Genomic DNA, 19,315 nt, shown 5'->3' with positions numbered 1-19,315 from the left:
ACTTTATGGTCAGTGTTTTGCTCTGGGATCATACGGTGCCATTATTTTCCTCACCAATATTTATGATTATATATCTACTTTGAGACTCACAATATTGAGAATAGCCTAAGGTGAAACCAGTATAATGAAGATGAACTCAATGTCCATTCTCTGTTTTCTGAGAGTGCTTAAGGACCTCACCTTTAATCATACACATGTTTGTAAATTGGTGGGAAAAGATTTGGAAGGATATATAGAAAATTAAACCAGCAACTCAGCCTCTAAGAGTCTATCTTCAAAAATATTCATTCATGTACAGAATGTTTTGTTCTCAGAGATACTTTAAATAGTCTAATGTATGTGAAAGCACATTGACTTTGAAATTCTAAATTATTTTGGAAATATTATTATTTTCCCCATGAACTTCCTGCAACACAAACATATATGTTCATGCTGAATTGTATACTACACACACATACACACAACACAACACACGCACACACTCTCGTTGTCTCTCTGGCTAGTGTATCCAGTAAGAAAGGCCCAGCAGAGTCTATGACAGACACAAGCAAACAAGTAAAGTAGGGCATGCATCTTTTCAGGCCCAGCGGAGCATGCTTTTAGGAAGTCCTGAGCTGGAATATATTCTACGTCCATATAATATGAAAAAAGTTTTCCTGTCATATAAAACAAAACTACCAGATCTCTACTGGTCCATGAAGATGATAGTATGGATCTCCTATTTGCCATCTTTCAACAATTCTAATGGTACACATGTAACTAACAAGGATGCATAGAAAACATAAAATATCTCTCCTTTTATTTTAAATTACATGAAATCAATGTGCCAACCTTAATTAGCTCATGCCAAACAAGTTATGTGTCTTAATTAATACAAATATAAAATTTATTATTATTTATAAAATGGGATGCTTTGTGATATAGAACTGAAGATTTCATTCGCCTCTATTATAGAGTCACCTCTGAGCAGATTTTTATTATCATTGTTATAGTAGGAATCACTGAATAATTCTTTTAATTATGCAGTTTCAAGGTGGGTAAGTACTCACTCTGCTGAGGAAATGTTGCCATCAGACCTTTTATATGTGGCTGGACAGGCCAGTTGATTTATGACCCTCACTAACTACAACAGATCCCTGGAGAAAGTGGGCAAATATGCACAAAAGCCAACAAGGCATCTGTAAGGAAAGGAATGAAGACACTGACCCCTTCTCTCCTGGGATTAAATAGTAGTGCACACCCTTCTCCTTGACTGAGGTTATTCCAACAGGGTCTTTGATAGAAAAGGGTACCAGAGGTCTCCAAAAAGGATTTCCCTACACAGGGCCCAGGTTAGGATGTTGCGGGAGCTGATTCCAACCCAACAGGTGGCTCTGATCAAAAAGCCAGCAACCCTGGCCTGGTATTGGGTTTTGGGAACAAAGACAGGGCATGAGATCAATGAAAGAACCTGACCATATTTTTGAAAAATGCTAAGACAGTGCGTGTCAAGTGTGTTCACCACAAAAATAACTATGTGAGGCAATGCACACGTTACTTAGCTAGATTTGGTCATTCCATAGTGTAAATTTACTTCAAAATATCATTTTGTACATGATAAATACACACAATTTTATCTTTTAATTTTTTAAAAAGAAAATAAAAGAGCCATGACCTTCAAAACATCATTTTGTACATGATAAATACATACTATTTTATCTGTTAATTTGTTAAAAAGGAAAAAAAAAAAACCCAAGACCTTGATCCTTGGCACTACCCTGTGCTGGCTCTTCCTCATCACCACACTGGCTGCCTCTCTGATGCAAGAACTTACAGCCAGGCACTCACCTTCTCTGGGATTCATCAGCCTTCCCAATTGCTAAATGTGTGGCCTAACGACTAAAACAGAGGCCAAAATACATACGATGTGTCCTTGCTGAAGTTAAGACTAAGAAGATTAAAGCATCTCAGGTTGCCAAGAGGAACATGAGCAGTGCCAAAGACTATAAACTCACAGGGAAATTAGTACAGAGAACAGCCTTAAGTTTGAACGCCACAGGCCCTGAAAGAAGATGGGGGTCTCCAAGAATGAAGCAGACAATGAGAGGCCCTCTGGTCTCCCTCAGCATGTAGCAAACCTGGGTGACTTACACCTGAGAGATGGTAACAGCCAGATGATAGTAGATTTCCAAATTGGTTTGAATTATGAAAGAGGAACTGGGTACTATACAGTAGTCCCCTCTCTGCAGGGATATGTGCCAAGGCCCCCAGTGGATGCCCGAAACTGCAGATAGTACCCTCTGCACACTATGTTTTTTTCCTATACATACATACATATGACAAAGTTAATTTATAAATTAAACACAGTAAGAATTTAACAACAATAACTCATAATAACATAACAATATCCTGTTCATGATTTTCTGGATAGAAGATTCATTCCTACCATAGACCTTAACAACTTCAGCATATGATTTTTCTTTTCTTATTAAATCAAGAACTTTAATCTTTTCACTTAAAGGAAGCACTTTATGGCTCTCTCTGACATATTCGAATTGCCAGCATCGCTACTCTCGTGCTTGGGACCGTTATTAAGTAAGGGTTATGTGAACAGAAGCACTGCAGTAGCACAATAGTCATCTGATAACCAAGAAGGTTACCAAGGGACAACAGGCGGGGGGCATAGACACCATGGATATGCTGGACGAAGGGATGATTCACATCCTGGGTAGGATGGAGCAAGAAAGCATGCAATTTCATCATACTACTCACACACAAATAGTTTATTTCTGGAATTTTCCATTTAATATTTTCAGACCGTGGCTGACCACAGGTAACTGAAACCAGGGAAAGCGAAACCTGGCAAGAGCCAAGACTAGGAATCAGCCAGCCAGGCGTACAGTGCCAACCTTGGGAGGGTTATGCCAGGAAAAAGGAGCAGCCATGCATAGTCATGGGGTTGGGGACAGAGCACTGGCCTTTCACAAAAATAACTATGTGAGGAGCCATTAGTACTCAGAGCGGAAATCAAAGAGGTGCAGCTACTTGGGAGGTTTAGGCAGAAGAATCGCTTGAACCTAGGAGGCGGAGGTTGCAGTGAGCTGAGATCACACCATTGCATTTCAGCCTGGGCAACAGAGCGAAATCCTGTCTTAAAAAAAAAAAAAGAAGAAGAAGAAGACCTGAGTATTCTGGCTGGGTGGGTAGTATTCCAAGTAATTTATAAAGAAAAGAGGCTTATTTGGCTTATGATTGTGCAGGCTGTACAAGAAGCATGGCACCAACATCTGCATCTGGTGAGGCCCTCAGGCTGCTTCCATGCTTCCACTCCCCGCAGAAGGTGAAGGGGAGAGTGTGTGGAGGTCACATGGTAAGACAGGAAGCAAAAAGGTGGGGAGATGCCAGGCTTCTTTTAACAACCAGCTCTCCTAGGAACGAATAGAACAAGAACTCATTACATTGAGGATGGAACCCTCCAGACTCTTCTCCAGCTGTTCTCGAGCACATCCCTTCTGTAGTCTGGGACAACAACTCACCACTACCACCGCTACCAGTCCCACTAATCCCCACTCTCAGCTCCCAATCCCAGGAATCCCCTGCCTCCTCCTCCTTGAGTTAGCTATATCCTCCACGAAGCCTCTTCACTCCTGCTGATCTTCCTTTCTCGCCCCTGGAGTCTATGCTCAATAGATCTCAATCTCTTCTGAGGCATCCTCCACTTCCTCTCTCCACCTGCTAAACTCTAAGCTCCCTGAAAGCCTACAACAATAGTCCATGGTGTATTGCCTGACACAGTGCAGGGGTGCTCAAAGAAAACAACCCAAGGCCCCAGCAGCCTGTGTTCTTCCCTGAGAGACCAGACTGCCGCACTCAAGCCAGAACTCCACCCACCTTCGCCTCAGGCCTCACCACAATGCTGAGCACCAGAACCACCCATACAGGAGGAAGAAGTGGACATGCTGCCCACGTCCATGTCTTCCAGGGCCTTGGTTTCTTGATTATTCCCACCATGAGACTCCCATCAGGCAGGAGGCTGCAGGAGAGCAGTCCCCACCTTCCTTCCAGGGAATGGACATAGACCGATGCTCTTTGACTCTCTCTCTCTCTCTCTCCCTCTCTCTCAGGAATATTTTTGAAGTTGGATGGAGCTCCCTGAGATTTAGTTAAATAATGAACAGAGCCTACACATAACCAGGGACCCAAGACTACTGCTCAGGACTCAACACTGCCTGCTCCTATATTCTCTAGCCACTTGGAAGCAACACCCTTAGAGTCAGCCCTCAGTGAGCCAGCAAGGTTAGGGAGGTGCAGGGGAGTGGCTGAGATAAGGTCATCTCTCCTTTGTCATAGAAGGTAGAAACTGAGAAGAGACTTATTTCTTTCAGCTAGTCCTTCCTGTGACAAATATACGCCAAATACGTTTCTACGCAATGTACCTTCTGTGTACATGCGCCGTGGCAATTACAACACTGAAAAAGATAGGGGATGGCCTGGGCTTGGTGAAGGAGAGTGGCTTAAGGCGAGGATTGCAGAAGATGCCTTCTGGAGGCATGGAGGCCCTCAGAGCTTCAGGCTGCTTCCATAGTGCCCTCTGCTGGCCCAGATTTGCTATGGCTGTTAGGACAGAGCTCCTGATCCTGGAGACCTAGGGGAAGAGTCTGGGAGGCCGCTCTCGCCACCACTTTTATCCTCATTCACGCAGCCGCAGCCTCCACATATTGAGAACGGATCTTGGGACTGGGGAGAAGCAGAAAACCTGCAAAGCTGGAAAAACTATTAACCCAGTGTTTTTCCAAAGCAGAAGTGTGTTGGGGTTGGGGGGAAAAGGGTGAGGAGAGAAGAGGGTGAAGACCAGAGAGAAGAGAGTGAAGACCCTCAGCCCAGTCGTGTACTTGGAATGCTCTCTGAAAAGGTGAACTGCCCACCCACGCGGGGCTCCAGCCCCTGAGTCTCAGGCAGTCCCGTGTCAGCCCAAGAGCCCTGGGAGACCTGGGGGACCTGGGAAGGCCCAGTCCACCCACCGGGACTGTCAGAACTGACGGGGGACTGAGAGAGACCTAGGGAAACCCACTTGTTTTTCACAGGAGAAGACAGGGGCCAACGGAGGGGTAGTAGCTTTCCAGCAACACCCAGCGAGCTAATGGCAGAGCCGTGAAAAGAATCCAGGTTCTCTCAGCCACTCAGCCATGTTCCCTGGAAATGGCATTCACAGACCGAAGGTGAACCAGATGCGTGGTAGGACGCTTCCTGTGGATGGGATGTCAGTCGTGGCCAGAGATGCACAGCTTCTAAGCATTATCTACAGCAAAACTGAAAACCATTCTATGATCAAGGAGGGAAGGTAGTACCAGGTGCCTCTGCTTAAGTATAAGGAAACCCAGGGTGGCTGTGTTATCCCTACATTAGCTCCAACCCTGACCCAAAATAGGTCCAGCGTTGTGACAGACACTGTCTTGCGGGGGGGGGCCTTTATCACTCCTCTCACTCAGATGCTGTCCTCAGAGGAGGCTTGTTTTCACGCCGTTCCCCACGCCCCTGATCCTCTTTGAAAACTGATAAATGGGACCTGGAAACAGAGATGCTAAGAGTTTTGTGCTGGAAAAGACAGGGGAGATCGCCAGGCCTAGGAGCCAGAATCGTCCCCGTGAATCGTTCTGGAGAATGTCACTGCCATGCTACCACATTCTGGCCCCTGAAATCCTCCCCAGCTCCGTGTATGGAAAAAATGCCTTTAGATTAACACGTTTAACCCAGCAGAAGTGGTCTGGAATGTTTAGCGTGACTTTATTTATGGAGAATAAAGATGGAATTTAAAAGACAAAAACCAGATTCACACAGCCTGGCTAAACAGAATTCTAACCCTACTAGGGAGCGCTCCCTGCAGGGCTCAGGGGCAGCCCGGTCTCCCTAGCACCAGCCTGCCCGTTTTGCTTTCTGTATGGCAGCCAGCCAGAAGGCTGAGGAGTGTATGCAAAGCTGGAGGGTAGGCGTTCGGGTGTACAGAGAAAGGCAGAGAGGATGCCAGAAACCAAGACTCAGTACGGCAGAACAAGCAAGGGCCTGAGGTCAACCACAGCCCAGGGAATTAATTACCTCACCCTTCAGGTGGGACTCTCCTCTTCTGCCCAGGCCCTCCTCACGTCTACGAACCAATTGCATCATTCTTATTACTGAACAATTTATGACAAAAATAACTGTGGACTTCCTGGTGAGACACTCCTCATTGTTCCCAGGCCCTCCTCAGACATACAAACCAAATTTTATCATTCTTATTACAGAATAATTTATTTTAAGAACTAACTGGTTGTAGATCTCCTGCCCTCCAAAAATGATGGCATAATCTGTCCAGATGTACGTGGTTCTGTGCATAAGAAAATATTTCAGTGAGCTTCGGGTAACATCAAAAGAAAAGACCTTTGGGTGATGCTAAAAGAAAGCCACAAAAAGGCAAATTTGAACATTTAAAATATTTTTATTTTCAGTGTTTGAAAGGACTTCGTTTATAAGTGGGCTCCCTGAGTAAGATACCCAGAAGGTAAAGGAAAACAGCGAAGTAGCAGTTGGTCAGTTTCTTATTTCACTGTTATAAAAATGGCAGTTCCTCACATGATTACCATATCTGCAAGAGCTATTATGTCATCTGCAGACATCAGTATTGTAAAAGTCAGAGATAAGTTTCACCTCACTAGGGAGTCAGCAACTCACAGAGTCACGGCTTTATTTGTTTGGAGGACTAATGCTTGACAGAGTTTGTTGCAGTTTACCACAGGATGCAAAGTTTTGTCTCTGAGGCATGTGAGGTATGTGATGTACACAATTAGTCAAAATGGGGGCATACCCAGTGTTCATTCTGCATTCTCAGCAAAGAAAGATGAAGTTCCCCGGGATGGCAGGAGACAAAGACAACTAAACTACTTAAATGTATCCGTGACTCACACAGTATTTGGCATATGGTAGGCAATCAATAAACATGTATTGAGTGAACAAATGAAGACTAAAGTTAAGTAAATGGGTATGCAGTGCTAGGAAAAAGAGAATGACCAGGAGAGACTTAACGTCTAAGAAGAGACGGTGTGAGGCTCCCCATAGCAGGGAACTTCAATGGCTCAGTTTCCCTAGGGCCAATTAAATTTGGGACATGGATGATTCATGTGCATGATTAAAGTGTTTTTGTGTCGGAATTTTCAGCAAAGGCAAAAGCCTTATGTTGGTGGTGCCCAGAGAAATTCAGAGAAAGGAGCTGTGTCCATATTTGGAGGGATTCAGGGAACAGGGAATAGCTGAAGGAATCAAGACACAAATGAATGATAATTCATTAGAGAAAATCATAGGGCACAGTGATTTTAAGAGTTGAAGCGCCTGAGAATCTACACAGATGTTGACAAAGGAGTTGAATATCTCCCAGTGGGAAGGAGGGTTAAGTCTATTCAACATGTGTTAAAAATAAGTATTAGAGGACCTGCTGCAGTAGCTAATGCCTATAATCCCAACACTTGAGAGGCCGATGAGAAAGGATTGTTGGAGGTCTGGAGTTCAAGACCAGCCTGGGCAACATAGTGAGACCCCCATCTCTACAAAAAAAAAAAAATTTTTTTCAATTAGCTGGGCATGGTGGCCCATGCCAGTAGTCCCAGCTACTCAGAGGCTAGTCAGAGAATTAGGTTTAGCCTCTGAGCTAATTGGTTGTTTTCAGCCCAGGAGTTTGAGATTACAGTGAGCTATGACCACACCACTGAGCTCCTGGGTGACAGAGCAAGACTCTGTCTCTAAAAATAAATAAATAAATAAATAAATAAATAAATAAATAAATAAAATTATTAGATAAAGCAGATAGATCTAGAGGCTTTCTCCACTGTCCCCACATTGAGAAAGCTGGACTATGAATGCATAAAACAGAGAAAACATGGTATAGCAAGGATTACACAGAGTAAATGGCAGAGCCAAAGATAAGGAATTTGTCTCTCATAGTCTCCTTTGTACCTTCAATCTAGACCAGTTGCCTCCCTTCTCTCTGCCAGTCTGACAGAGAGGGATGGAATGACTTCTCTCTCAATCCTCCCCCTTGAAGAGTCTCTAAGTCTCTGAAGAGGTTATATGTTCCCACCTACCCAGCAGCTTCATTCCTGGTCATTAGCTCAGAACAGGAAGCAGGGAAGAGGTCAGAATTCTACCCAGAAGAGAGCCAGTGGAGCAAAGGGAACCAGGGCTTGTGGCCAGTTAGGGGCATTTCAGGAAAACAACCTCCTGGAGTTCCTAGAATCTCAGCAGAGATTCAACAAAGCCAGTTGCTTCCTGCAAACCTCACTGGCAACCCTTTTCCTCAGCTCCATTCCCACAGTGCCCCAAACTCACACATGAATTAACAAGTACATAAAAGTCCTATTTATCTAAGTCATCTCCATGAGGCAATTGGCTCTCCAAGCAGCTGGGGCTGACCCCCTGCCACCTCTAGGGATTAAGGGATTGAATCACAAAGTTGGGGAGTAGCAGACCCTACTCAGGCCCTATTGGTACTTTAGAATTGGCTCCAGTTATTCAGAGGCAGGAATGGCAGACGACCAAGATGATTTTCCTTTCCCGCTGTTTAAAACTCCATTCTAACAATTTATCTTATCCTTCTACCAGCTGCTGCCCTCAGCTCTGTTGTGCCCTTATTTTAAGGGTTCCCAAAGTCAATTCCGCTCAGTCCATATGCCCCAATTATGCATCCAAGGACAGCACTGTTATCCTTATGCTAACCAACCCCCAGCATTGAAGGCTGTCACTTCCATCTCTCTCCACAGTCTTCTTGGTCCAGGAAGTCTCTCCAGATTAATTCCCAGTAACTTCCTAAAATCTGATGACTCCTCATTTCTCTAGATCCTTGAGATTAAAAAATTTAGAATGTCCTAAGTGTATCAAAGACCTTGCTAAGGTCAATTTCAAACTTGATAATAAGGAGAGGAGAACTGATTTGTCACAAATAAGCCAGAACTTCTACATCTAACTGAGCACCGCATTCTTCAAATTAGTCACCTCAGGAGGCCATACTCACCCCAAATGGGCTTTCATTGCTCCAAAAGTATCTCCCCTTTTGAAATGATTTTCAGAACCTGTTTAGGAGCCAGACAAGAATGAGAACCTTATGATGAAATAACCAAGTAGAGTTTTCAACCCAAATGTCTCTCCACTTTATTCCTCATCTTGGTCCTTAATGACCATTTCCAAATATTACTTTGATTTTTAGAGGTACATGATGTGTCATCTGGAAATTATTCAAAGCCATGGATATTGATTCTGAAGATGTTTTTTCTGGCAATTGCCTATAAAATTCAGGCAGTTTACCTTTTGTTCATACCTAATGCATTTGACAAAGATGACTGGTTAACTTCCACTAGCTCAGAGAAATAATGCATTACTGTAGTGCCAATGGGTGCATAGCAGAAACAGCAGTGAAGTCAGTTAGGATCAGCGAGAGATGGCCAGGTAAAGGTCCTATGTCCATGTCCCAGATGCAGGAATCAACCTCCCATCCTCATAAAGGCAGGGTCGCCTCCTCCCTCTGCGTTCCACATTCCCCACCCCACTGTCTAGGATGGAACTCCGTACCCAGACAGAGAAGAATGAAGAACAGGGGAAGAATGTTCTGAACAGGAGACGGGGCAGATTAGCACCCTAGCAAGCACCAGGGTCTTCAACCAGGTGTCCACAGACAATTGCTCCCTCAAGGAACCCAGAGAACTGGGGTGTTTTTCTTTAACCACATCTAGGAGAAAAGGAATTGCAGTCTTCTGGGTACCATCCCTACCCCGATTCCCATCCCGTGCCTCCCTCTCGATAATGAGTAACAGGCTAAGCTTGATAGTGAATATTACAGACTCGTTTTAAATTCATGAAAAGCATCTTTTTTAAGTGTTGGGGGACGGGTGTTTACCTTACAGGCCTCTGCTCCCTCCCTACAATCCCTGGGAGTACCTGCTCCTTTCTTTCCTGAGGCCCAGGTAGGGAAGGGAGGAAAAGAGGAGTACAGAGAAGCTGCTCCTTGGCAGTGCTGATTCCAGAACCCTGAGGGCTAATCTCCTCCTGGAAAAGACTTGTGCAAATAGCAAGAACTGTTCCTGAGGGCTGTGTAATGATCTGACCGAGATGACCTTCCAACTGAGAAGGGAGCATCACCCTCTGCCTTCACATACCTCCCACTCAAATGTGCGTGCACTCACACACACACACACACACACGCACACACACACGCACACACGGGTGCTCCCCATACTCAAGCCTCCCCATCTCTGGCCCTATCACTCACTTGGTTTCAGAACTTCAGGAATGGAGCACGTCCTCTCCCTCACTCTCCTGACCATAATACCCCTTAGTGCTTCCTCTAACGTTTCCCCTCTTCTCAACATCCCTGAACTGCTTCAGACCTTCATTTTTCCCTTCTAGGTACTCTTTTATGGGTCACATTAATATCGAATTATTTAGCCTATCTTTATTACCAAGCCTAGACTATGAGCTCCATGAGCATGGATACCAACTCATACTTATCCCTCGGATGCCAGTACCCAGCACCTGCAAAAGGAATGAAGCCGCTGCTTACGTTTCTCTGAATTCTCCTTGCCCTGCACAGGTCTCTACCACCCACCTTTGATATTAAACTTAACTCACCTCCTGACTCCCAACTCTTAACCACATTATTCCCACACTGGACTTCTGAACCGACCTGACCTTTTCTTCTGAGGAATCAGCTGGAAGTCATTGGTTAAACAGAAACTGATTCTGTCCAAAGTCAAGTATTCCCCATATCTTAAACTGTCTTCTGGACCCTTCCTGGGGAATCACACCATGAACTGCATGAAAATTGAGGGCCCAGTGCTGACCCTTTTCACCACAGAACACCAAAGAGACTCTCCACACCTTTGAAAACATGCAAGCTCTCTTTCCTGACCCAAGGATGCTTCTATGGCCTGAATTGTCAGGTTTCTACAGGCGTAAGCCCACATTACAAGACAGAGAAAGAAGGTTATCAAGTTGGGGTTGAATAAACCCCACAGATATTCCAGCAATGAGTGCATTAAATTGAGAGGCTGAAGTGAGAGGATCGCTTGAGCCCAGAAGTTTGAGGGTGCAGTGAGCTATGATGGCATCTCTACACTCCAACCTGGGTCACAAAGCAAGATCCTGTCTCTTAAAAAAAAAAAAAAAAAAAAAAGACTGTATTTAAAAGGTAATTCAGCTTGCCCCTGGGAGTTGGGGCAGGTATCACCTGGGAAAAAGCAGGAGGAAATTTCCTGGGTTACTGGTAATGCTTCATATCTTGATTGGAGTCTGGGTTCCATCAGTAGATGCATTTGTCAAGACCAAAAAATACAGTTAATACGTATGTTTCATTGTCTATAAGTTGTACCTCAAAGAAAAAAACTATAAATAAATATTAAATAGTTTCTTAAAAAGCAGCTTGGTATATCTGTTTCCAACAGATTAATGTTATTAGTCTAATCTAAGCTTTATCCACCAGTTCACATTTCTTGCCCAAATTCTGAAGGTTTCTAGCCCCTCACTTGTAGGTTTCTAGCTGCACTTCACCCAAAGTTACTGCATTCTAACTGTGTGTCTGGCATCCTCACTGGGGCTGGGGAGCACAGACAAATTAAACATGGTCCTGCACTGCATAGCTCAAGTCTAGTGTGGAAAACCAAGCACTGAACAGACAGTCCCAGTTCCGTCGAAGTGAAGCATAGATAAAGAGAAGAGCAAGGGGCTGGTGGAAGTGCCCAGAACTCTGACCTCACTTCGGTGGGGAGGGGAAGCAAGACAAGAAGAATGCCCAGAAAATCTTCCAGGGGCCAGGCTCAAGCCTGTCACCCTAGCACTTTGGGAGGCCGAGGTGGGCGGATCACGAGGTCAAGACATCGAAACCATACTAGCCAACATAGTGAAGCTCCGTCTCTACTAAAACTACAAAAATTAGCCAGGTGTGATGGCACGTGCCTGTAGTCTCAGCTACTTGAGAGGCTGAGGCAGAAGAATCACTTGAACCCAGGAGGCAGAGGTTGCAGTGAGCTGAGATTGTGCCACTGCACTCCAGCCTGGTGACAGAGTGAGACTCCATCTCAAAAAAAAAAAAAAAGAAAAAGAAAATTTTCCAGGAAGAAGGTATTTCTGATCTGAATCTTAAAGGATGAGTAGGAAAAAGCTCTGTCATCTAATCGTAGGAGGGCATTAAAGACAATACAAGGAGGAAAATACGTGAAGAGGCAGACGCAAGAAAAAATTAAATCTATGCAAGAAACTGAAAGAAATTTAATGTGACTGGGGCAGAGTCTTGATGAGGGAGTGAAAAGGGTTGAAACTGAAGGGACAGACAGAAGCCAGCTCATGAAAGACGGTGTGCGCTCTGCACATAGTTTGTCTACTAGAAATCACTTAGACAGCTGGGAGATAGAACTTGAGACTGTCAGAGGGAAAACCATTTGTGAAGCTGTTTCTTCAGTGGATATAAAAAATGGCAAGGATCCAGACAGAGGTTTCTGAGCCAGAGCCCTGGGATTGACGAAGAGGCAGCACTTGATAGACGCCAGTGTCCTTGTACATAGGGGGCCAGGAGAAGGAAAAATGTAAAATTACTCTCAGTTCTCTATTTAGATAACTGGGTGAATGTCAGTACTGTTAATCAGAATGGAAAATGGTGCAGGAGGAGGAGCAGGTGATGGTGGAGATGTGGGGAAGGTAGGTGAGGCCAGTTTCAACCCCTAGGGTTCATCAGTGTTTGGTCCATCCCGTTACTCCCCATCCATTGGTGGATATGAGTGTTCAGGAGAGGGGTCTGGGCTGGAAATAAAATGTTGGAGTCAGAAGTGTGACTCCAAGAATGAGTCACACAGAAGAGTGTGTAAGAGGAGAGAAGAAGAAGGCTAAGAATAGAACACTGGAGAATATCTAAGGGGCAGGCAAGGTGAGTCAAAGTGGAACTGAAGGGTGGTCAAAAAAAGGAGAGAGAGAAAGAAAACCCCAGCACCTCAAAAGATGAGTGGCTCTAACAGTGTCAGAGCCTACTGAGATCAGATAAGATAAAGGCCGAAAAGTGGCGACTGTATCTGAATACCTTGGCAAGGACGTATCTCAGTTCCAGGGATGGTGGTGGAAACACTACAGGATGATAAGAACATAAAGCAAAACACGGATGTTGAGGCCAAAAAAAAATGGAGTTGTTTTCAAAAGCTTGGTTGCAGAATAATTGGAAAGAAGCTAGACAGGGAGAGTATAAAGGGAACATTTTGCTTATTTTTAAGATGTCTATATGTTGAAGGAAAAAAGCCAAGAGAGGCTCACAATAAACCACAAAACAGGAGAGATGGTGGGAGCTCAGATGGACTGAGTTCCCATGGAAGTGAGAAGTAGACATCCAGAGCACAGGAAAGAGCCCCAGAAAGTTGACCCAGAAAGTGGATCTGAGCTATTCCTGTTTGAATTTCACAAGTACCCTGGGTCACACTGTAGAGACGAGAGTCAGAGAGATTATGTGACATGCCAAAATCATTCAGCCTTTAACTGGTGGAGGACACCTTTGCTTCAATCCCATAGGCTAGGAAGAGCATGCTTTCTCCTCCAGGAAAGAGTCCCCTGCTACCATCGATTGTCCCTTCATCTGTCTGAGATCCTTGCCTACTGTGTATCCCCTCAAGGCAAGACACAGTCTGCTTATCTCTATCTGTCTGGGCCCAGCATGGTGCCTGGCACAGACAAAGCACCTCGGGAAACAAATCTCAGTCCATTTTCACCAAGTTCCCAGGAACAGGGCAAGGGCAGGCTCCACTCCATGGAGAAAAGACATCTCAAGGAAGTAACTGGCTTTGTCAGGAGCAGAAACTAAGTTTCCAAGTTATCCTCAGCTCCCCAGCTTGGGTCTGGAATAGATGGAGGAGGGAGTTGACCAGTTTTGACATATGTATTCCTCACACGAAACCTGTAGGATAAGAATGATCATTTCTCACCATCAAATGCAAAACAGCTGAAGTGGAACACGAGCGCTGGAGTCAGTAATACTGTACTGAATTTGGGATTTTTGCTGGAAGAGCAGATTTTGGGTACTCTTACCAAACACACACACACACACACACACACACACACACAGAGAGAGAGAGAGAGAGAGAGAGAGAGAGAGAGAGAGAGAGAGAGAGAGAAAGACACAAAAGGCTAATTATGTGAAATCATGGATGTGTTCATTTGCATGACTATAGTAACCATTTCACTAAATACGTATATACCAAAACATCATGTTACACCTTAAATATTACCATAAAATAAAAGAAGAAAGAAAAACAATTGAAGTGGGGCAGGTAAATTGCCTCTCTGAAGGCCACACAGCTAGTAAACAACAAAATCGAGTCATAAACCCATTATCTCCAGGACTGTTTCTGCCACTTTAAAGCAAACACAAGTCCGCAGAAAGGGATTCTGAGGCACAGAGAAGCACCTTTGGATTCTCCACTTCTCTGAATTATCCACACCACTGGCCTCCCTCCCCCATCTGAAGGGCAAACTGGGAACTGACTTCATATTCTGGTTAACTTATCAGGAGAATTTTCTTGGGTAGAGGATCATTAGCTGGGAATGAAGACACCTTGGTCAGGGTCTACTGAGGCTGGAAAGCTCTGGTTTCCATGTGGAGACCCCTAGAGAGGACAGCAGCCTCTCTGGATCTTAGTCAGGAGGGGTCCCCAAATGCTGTGAGGGTAGCCTCCTGGGATAGGCTTAACCCACTCAAGGGAAGCCTCAGCCACCCCCACTCTCTCCTAAGGAGGCTGGATCTGACATCTTGGGGCCCCCTTCTGTTTCCAGGTGGAAGGAGAGCCTTCTGAGTACAGCCCTCCTGCCAGGGCCCTCTCTAGAAACCTCTCACAGTCTCCCCCAGGACCCCAGATGCAATCAGAGATGGGAGTCCTGGAACAAGCAAGATGGGAAGGGGAGAGGCAGGCAAAGGATGCAAGTCAGGACAGTGCCAACTCCAGAGCTGCTGTCCAGGACCTACCTGCAGGGAAGGCGGGCACTAGCAAGCCCCAGCCAGCCCTTGTTGACTTAACAGGTGGCTCTGAGGTGGGAGAAGAGGAGGAGGAGAACACACCACTGGAAGACTGGCTCCCATTGGTCCCTGTCATGCTTAAAAGAGGCCCAGAGAGGCAGTCTCGACACCTTAGATCCCAAGATCTCCAAGGATTTGGTGGCATACCCGCTCTAGCACACAGAAGCATGAGGTTCATGAGTCTCCTCTTCCTGGCAGCTCTGGCAGGAGCCCTGGTCTGTGCCTGTGAGTATGGCTCTTCCCCAACACCCAACCATATAGTCCCCAGAAGACTGGGCCCTGCCTTCATTTCCCCTTCCCCTCCTCACCAGAGACAGTTCACCCAAGTCTGCCTCCCACTGGGTTCTCCACACAGGGACCCTGTGGTCAGAGGAAGGCAGGAGCCCTGTGGCCCCAGCCTGGCTCCGCACTGCCTCTCCTCTCAGTCTGCGATTGGCCCACTCTGGCATTCTTTTTCCCCTCAATGAACCAAGCCATTTCCCACTGCCAAGACTTTTGCTCATCCTCTTGTCTTTTCCGCTGCCCATTATTTCACCCACCCATGTCAACCTCACTCCTACTCAATTTCCAAGTGTCTGCCCCGCTAGCTCTCTCTGTCCATGTATTTCCTCACAGCTGCCTTGCTGAAGCCCCAGAATCATTTTGGTCCCTGTTTTTCATGTTCTTGCCTCCTGTATTTTTCCTTCCTAGCACTATCACAAATGTAATTAAACAATTGCTTATGTAATTATGTTAATTCCTCCAAATCCCCCATTGAGTGTCAGCTTCCCCGAGCAAACACTGTCTGTCTTCCCCATAGCTGTATCTTCAGCCTCTAACACCATGTCTGGTGCATAATGCGTGCTTCATTCATGCTGTTGGAAGAATAAAGAAATGGAGGGAAGGTCCTTCTGAGGTCCTTCTATCAGGTGACAATCACAACAAGTCCTGCCCTGTCACTAGGGCAGGTGCTGTGATCATGCCCTCATGGTCATGCCCCTTCATAACTTGGACATCTAAGACATAGAAGAGAGTCAGAGAATGATTCCATTTCCATAGGGATGTTCTGAGTAGCCTAGGTCTGGGGAGGATAACAGAGAGAGGGATTTGGTTGAGATACCAAAAAGCATTTCTAATGGGCCCCTTGTGTAGCAGAGATTTCTCTCCTGTCTGGCCACTGCCACGCTCCTGAGATTAGAGGCCTGGGAACTCTAGGCAGCCCTGGCTGGATATAGCTCCTGCAACTGTACCCTACTTGACATGGTCACTGTTCCCTCCTTTGCAGATGACCCAGAGGCTGCCTCTCCCCCAGGATCGGGGAACCGTGAGTCCTTCCTCTTCCTCCTGCCCCAGTCCCGGGTGGGAGAGTTAATGACTGGGGATATGAGCGGAGGAAGTCAGAGAAGCAGAAGAAGGGTTCAGGGGAAGGAAAGTTGGGGGGCCGACCTTTAGGAGACATGGAGAAGGGAGACTTCCTGAGAGACTCATGCACTGGAGAAGGACAGAGCATGGGGGAAAGGGTAGCCTTCTCTGGAAGTAGAAGTGGAGTAAGAAAAATGGGAAAGAAAGGAAAACTTTTCTTGAGCAACAGGGGGAACTTCACATTAGATGGGTTCAGAGGTTTTCATCTGCCCCACCCTCACCAACAATTTCAATTCAAAACCTTTCATGTGGTTCCCATTTCCCATCACGAAGCTTTCACCTCCTAGCCTGACATTCAAGGAATCCATGATCTAGATCCAGGGTACTTTTCAAACGTAATTTCCCTAGGCTCCACTGCTTGCATTCTCCACATCAAATGTTATACATTTGTTTCATCAGCCAACATGAGTAACTTTCTACTACCCAACGTTCCTCTTCCCAGGTGCCTTTTCAACCCCTACCTGTCCATGCTCTAACAAGCTTCAAGTCCCAGCTGCTCTCTGAAGCCCTCCCTGCCTGGTGGATGTGGTGCCTCTGTCCCAGTCTCTCCTTTCATCCCTCCCTCTTCTGGGCTTCCGGTATATAGCAGTTCTGTCTCTTTTCGTAGACTGTAAGCCCCTGAGAGAGGGATCTAATTCTCATTCATTTCTACTTCCCCAGCCATGTACACACTCTGGATAATTAATGGCAGAAAGATAAACTGTATTTCTGCACATCTTCACCACACTGCGAGCCCCAACCACAGCACACACCTGCCCTCCCTGCCTTCTCACATACAGCCCAGAGGGAACACCAGGCACCTTGGTCTCCTCTCAGATGCCCCTGCTGCGTTTTGCACCAGTGTGATAAGAGAAGTTTTGATTCTCCAGATAAACAAATGGATTTTTTATGGATGCAGAAGTCCCCCTCAGAGACTGCCAAATTTCTGTGCTCATCCACCAACCTGCCTAGAAGAGAGAAGCTAGTGCCCTCTGCAAAACCTCCTCACACTAGGTGGCTGGTATAAGGAATGAAAACTAGGGGGAGTCTCTTTAAGGTGATCTTTCTGCCAACATGACTTTACTTTTCCCTGAACCATAACCTACTCTAGAAAAAGGCCCTGGAGGAGCAGGAAAAGTCTTGGAGGCAGCAGGAAAAAGCTTGAGGGGTGCTAAAAAACCTAACACATTATGAAAGTCAAGCTCTAGAGGAATTGGAAGAGAGGGAGCTATCCTCAAGCCAGACCTTCAGGGGGTAAAAGCACCACCTGCTCCCTCACCAGGGTGGAAAGAGTGGAGGTAGCTATTATTCCTCTCATTCCGTCACCCTTGCAGCTTCCCATGAGGCATCAGCAGCTCGAAAGGAAAATGCAGGTGAAGACCCAGGGTTAGCCAGACAGGCACCAAAGCCAAGGAAGCAGAGAGCCAGCCTTCTGGGTAAGTCTCTTTGCCAATGCCTGGTATAGAATTCTGATGCATGAAACAGCGAGATATCTGGGGGCCAGTCTGCACTCACAGGCACAAGCACAGGGACACAGCTACACCCATATTCCTAGGGAGGGGTTGGGGGTGCACACCTGCTTCTACACACAGGGTTTCTGGGCCATAGGTTTTGCAGCTAATACTGGCTTACCGACCTTCCCATGACAGAGAAGTTGATTCCCTCAGCAAAACCACTTCACCTTAGGGGGGCCCATCGTGCCTAGGAAGCGGAGGAGCTCTCCTACAAAGGAAGTAGTTTTTCTGCTTCTATGACCTCTTCTTTTCTGAATCCACCCTAGAAAAAGGCCTAGAGGGAGCAAAAAACACTCTGGGGGGACTCGGAAACCTAGGAAAAGATGCAGTTGAAGATCTAGAAAGTGTGGGTAAAGGTGAGTATGTCCCCACTCCTCCCTCAGGACCAGCCTTGGTCTCCACCCCTTGCATGAGATCTGAAACTGCCACAGCCCCGCCCCCCGTTGAAGACCCCTCACTTTGTGCTTTCAAATGTCACCAATTCCTCATCTGGACTTAAATTGCCATTCTTGTCTGATATTGACACTCCCTGGGGTCTAACTTGCTTTTTTTTTTATTGCTCTTGCCCCCTGCCCCTGCCAAGGTGGGGAAGAGGGTAGGTCTTTGGGGCTCCAATGAATCTGACCTCCATCCCTCTGACATCTGTGTAAGCCCCTCCAGGCCTCAGTGAGTTTGGAAAGCAAAAGACAGAGTTGAGAAGGAATGGAAGGGGTGGAGCTGGTGCCTGGGGCCTTGGAATCCTTATTAATATTCTCTCCCCCACCCCTTCCACTCCCCCTTCCTCTCCCTCCCCTTCCCCATTCCTCTCCTTCCACCTCCCCCTCCCGCTTTCCTCCCTCTCACCCTCCGCCTCTCTTTCCCTCCCCCTCCCCTTCTTTCTCCCTCCCCTTCCACCTCCCTCTCCTTCCCCAATTCCCTGGCTCTCTCTCCCTTCCTTTTGTCTTCCTACCCTTTTACCCCGTTTTTTCTGTGGCTGTCCTAGGAGCCGTCCATGACGTTAAAGACGTCCTTGACTCAGTACTATAGCTGTAAGGAGAGGCTGAGAAATGATGCCCAGGAGCAGCGGGCTTTAAGTCTTCAGCCCAAAACCTAAAAAAAAAAAAAAAAAACAAAAAAAAAAAAAAACAAAACTAAAAACAGCTATTAAACTGAAAGCATCTGTAATACTTGGAGTATGTGTATGTTTTCCTTAAAAAGAGATGGGGTAAGAAACGTGGCCAGGAGCCCAAGAGGTTGGAGGAGCACCCTATGAGGCTTCAGTTGGCACCCTGGCCCTTCCTCCCGAAACACAGCTTCCAGATCCAGCCTTCCCAGAAAGCATAGTTCCAGCAAGTTCTTTGATTCATGCCCAGCCCCTCACCCATATCTGCAGGGTCTAAGCCTC

The 19,315-nt window shown here is 46.2% G+C and overlaps 1 protein-coding gene and 1 long non-coding RNA gene across 3 annotated transcripts in view; one reads left to right on the top strand and one right to left on the bottom strand.

Annotated features, from left to right (window-relative positions):
• LOC140712857 (uncharacterized) overlaps nucleotides 1-19,315 on the bottom strand; it is a 44,976-nt gene that overhangs the window by 10,806 nt on the left and 14,855 nt on the right. The window contains exon 3 of one of the 2 annotated variants that reach the window (XR_012094662.1): nucleotides 9,014-9,071. The exons of the other annotated variant lie outside the window; for it this stretch is intronic. This is a non-coding gene — a long non-coding RNA (uncharacterized lncRNA). Of the gene's footprint in view, nucleotides 1-9,013; nucleotides 9,072-19,315 lie in introns of those variants that run through there. 2 annotated transcript variants of the gene reach the window in all.
• DCD (dermcidin) lies at nucleotides 15,123-19,097 on the top strand. The gene is made up of 5 exons (XM_008003532.3): nucleotides 15,123-15,262; nucleotides 16,302-16,340; nucleotides 17,752-17,853; nucleotides 18,198-18,287; nucleotides 18,914-19,097. The coding sequence occupies exons 1-5, from the start codon at nucleotides 15,205-15,207 to the stop codon at nucleotides 18,955-18,957; spliced, it is 333 nt and encodes a 110-aa protein (XP_008001723.3). The 5' UTR covers nucleotides 15,123-15,204; the 3' UTR covers nucleotides 18,958-19,097.

Source organism: Chlorocebus sabaeus, chromosome 11 (assembly GCF_047675955.1).
Source record: "Chlorocebus sabaeus isolate Y175 chromosome 11, mChlSab1.0.hap1, whole genome shotgun sequence".
NCBI classification, from domain to species: domain Eukaryota; kingdom Metazoa; phylum Chordata; class Mammalia; order Primates; family Cercopithecidae; genus Chlorocebus; species Chlorocebus sabaeus.
This window is presented reverse-complemented; position numbering and strand designations above follow the sequence as displayed.

Excerpts from the sequence above, each read along its gene's own strand:
- DCD (XM_008003532.3), top strand. The coding sequence starts at position 15,205 with ATGAGGTTCATGAGTCTCCTCTTCCTGGCAGCTCTGGCAGGAGCCCTG. Across the intron at positions 15,263-16,301 it reads AGGAGCCCTGGTCTGTGCCT|ATGACCCAGAGGCTGCCTCT; the intron begins GTGAGTATGGCT and ends CCTCCTTTGCAG. Across the intron at positions 16,341-17,751 it reads TCCCCCAGGATCGGGGAACC|CTTCCCATGAGGCATCAGCA; the intron begins GTGAGTCCTTCC and ends TCACCCTTGCAG.